Here is a 2,594-nt window from a genome sequence, read left to right on the forward strand (position 1 = left end):
TTATATCTATTCATTAATGATATGGATCTTACATCTTTAAAAATGACAGGAGCGATTAGTCAACAAGACTATCGAACAATCTTAGCCCGAAGTTACGTCCCCGATGAATGAGTTTGAGATCTCCATTGAGGTACTTGGAAGGAGGCCAGGTTACCTAAAAGGGTATGAGATCCACCTTCGAGGGAGTTCATCTACCAGATCTATTGCAAAGTCAGCTGAGCGAGATGCTGAGGTCGTGGCTTTAAAGGAAACAGTAGCTATGCAAGCCGAACAGATTGCCTCACAAGCCGAACAGATTGCCTCACAAGCCGAGCAGATGAACGCACAAGCGGAGCAGATGAACGCACAAGCCCAGAAGACTGCTGATCTTGAGGCTTTAGTGCATCAGCTATTTGCACGTAGCCAGCCAGCAGCGAGCAGTGGTAGTAGAGATTTCTCATTGAGATGAGGTCAGACTTGCATTTAGTTTTTCATTATTAGACTTGCAATGAGATTTTCCAACATCTAACATCTTACTGTTGAAACAAGGCTCTAGTATCTGTAAAACGATATTCAACAATATAATTAAAACACTAGACATGCAGTTTTCATCAACAAGATAATAAAAAAACATACTTGTGAAATGTGATTAATGTTGTTCCTGATGAACAGTCGAGGTTGTTTCTCTAAGACCTTGTTCATGACATCAAGACCCTGTGCCAGAGCTGTTGCAGGATCTTTTGACTGAGAAGGCTGAATATTACCAAGCAATTTTTCTAGATAGTTTAACTTAACATTGGCATTCGGCCAGACCTCCAAAGCCTGCGTAAGTAGCTCCAGAGCTTGCTTGTACATAGAGCTTGCTTCCTTATCCTTAGGTTCCATCACCAATGCAACCTGCTCACCCAACGAAAAAATGTATTTTTATTAATAAATAGAAAAAGAAAAGATAAAAAAAACATTTGGCCAAGTGCTTTGAAGAAAATGGCAAATTAATGCTGCAAACTTGTGATCTTGAAGCTGTCCTATATACCTGTGATATGGAATCATATATGCACATGATCATCAAATAGCACTTGTAGTTAACAGAAACTAGAGAGTATAAATCACATAATACTGCAGTTGACTGATAAGCATGTAAAATCTGTCTGTCTGTCACTGATCATGAGGCAAAGTCAAGGAAGTATCTACATCAGCAACTTCCCTCAATATTAAAGCTATTCATGTGCTATTGATCTATCATGCACAGAATTATAGACAACCAAAACAAAATAGACACCCGTAGTATAACATGCTATACTTCTTCTACCCCACTTACATCCTCTAGCATTCCTCGTCTGGAGCAAGTATCTTAATTATGTTCTGACTCTATTAAAACCAAAGAGTGAATACACCCTCAAAGTATGGAGTAAAGGCATCCTTTAAATCGCTTTATGGAATCAGTATATTGATTTCAGTATGCACTCCAAGCCAAAGGATTCTCAGACATCAAAGTACAAGATCTAAAGTGGAATGTCATCATTTTAAAGCTAATTCAATATACATTTGAGTCTCTTAACATGTATATTGTTCATGCTTTACTTTTTTCTATGTAGTGAGGCTGCTGAGAGCATCGTATGGTGAGTTTGAAACTCTTGTTCGCAAATGGAGCAGCTGAAGAGGATGATGGATCAATTATCAGGTCTTCATTTACTTTTTCCAAGTTAAACTTTTGGTTATTCGTCAATTGCTTTAATTGGAATGTAGCAATTTGTGTTGTGATCTTGGCGAAGATCAAATCACTTTATTCTGTGTTAGGTTTGTGTTTATGCCTCTTTTCCCTTCTTCTTCTTCTTCTTTTTATCCCCCCATTGTCTTCTATGAAAGACGGATTTTTTGGATACATGTTTGAGGATTCTTGAGGGAAGTAGTGACAGAAATGGTTCTATGATATCTTGTCGATTTTTTTACACGAGTCTCTGCATCGCTCTTGGAGGTCAATTAACCACATTCACAAGGATCCAGTGGGAGGAGATTATGAGAAGCTATAGAGAAGTCCTTTCATGAGGAAAGCGTGAAATATAAAAGATGATAAATTTCACCTCAGATAAGTTCCCGTCCTACACTGTATGCGAGAGGCAAACACTGTTGCAGATGCACTATCTAAACTGGGTCATGTTCTTCCTCAAATCCATTTGTTCTTTATAATTAATGATACAAATTTGATATTGTTGTTTCTAGTTTTCTTGATGTAATCTGTTTTTGAGAGACTTCATGTACTTGGGTATGCAAGAGGAAGTTTGTAAATTAACGCTCTTAGCGCTCAAGGGGAAATGGAAAATTTTGATATTGTTGTTTCTATTAACGCTTTTATGTTGATGTGAATGGGATCAAATTTTTTGTTGATGTTCAGATTCAGTGTAAGCTTGTATTTGACAAAAAAATATATTATTTTTGACGATGCAAATTAGTGTCGATAAGCGTCAGTAAAAGTAACATTTTTGCCGATGCTATATTTAGTCGCTAAATGTAACACTTTTGCCGACGACATATTTTGTCACCAAAAGTAATATCTTTTAGCGACGCAATCTTGCCTCGGCAAAAATACACTTTTAGCGACGCGGAAAGGAGCGTCG

At 37.5% G+C, this 2,594-nt stretch overlaps 1 protein-coding gene across 1 annotated transcript; it reads right to left on the reverse strand.

Moving 5' to 3' along the window:
* Positions 437-1,562, reverse strand: LOC109829374. Its single transcript, XM_020396502.1, has 2 exons — positions 616-1,562; positions 437-538 (listed from the first exon to the last, which is right to left on the reverse strand). The coding sequence occupies exons 1-2, from the start codon at positions 862-864 to the stop codon at positions 437-439; spliced, it is 351 nt and encodes a 116-aa protein (XP_020252091.1). The 5' UTR covers positions 865-1,562.

Source organism: Asparagus officinalis, chromosome 1 (assembly GCF_001876935.1).
Source record: "Asparagus officinalis chromosome 1, Aspof.V1, whole genome shotgun sequence".
In the NCBI taxonomy this organism is placed as follows: domain Eukaryota; kingdom Viridiplantae; phylum Streptophyta; class Magnoliopsida; order Asparagales; family Asparagaceae; genus Asparagus; species Asparagus officinalis.

What these genes read in the sequence shown, in the direction of transcription:
- LOC109829374 (XM_020396502.1), bottom strand. Translation starts at nt 864, where the DNA reads ATGGAACCTAAGGATAAGGAAGCAAGCTCTATGTACAAGCAAGCTCTG. An exon ending in ACATTAATCACATTTCACAA is followed by an intron (nt 539 to 615) that starts GTATGTTTTTTT and finishes ATCGTTTTACAG; the next exon opens with ATACTAGAGCCTTGTTTCAA.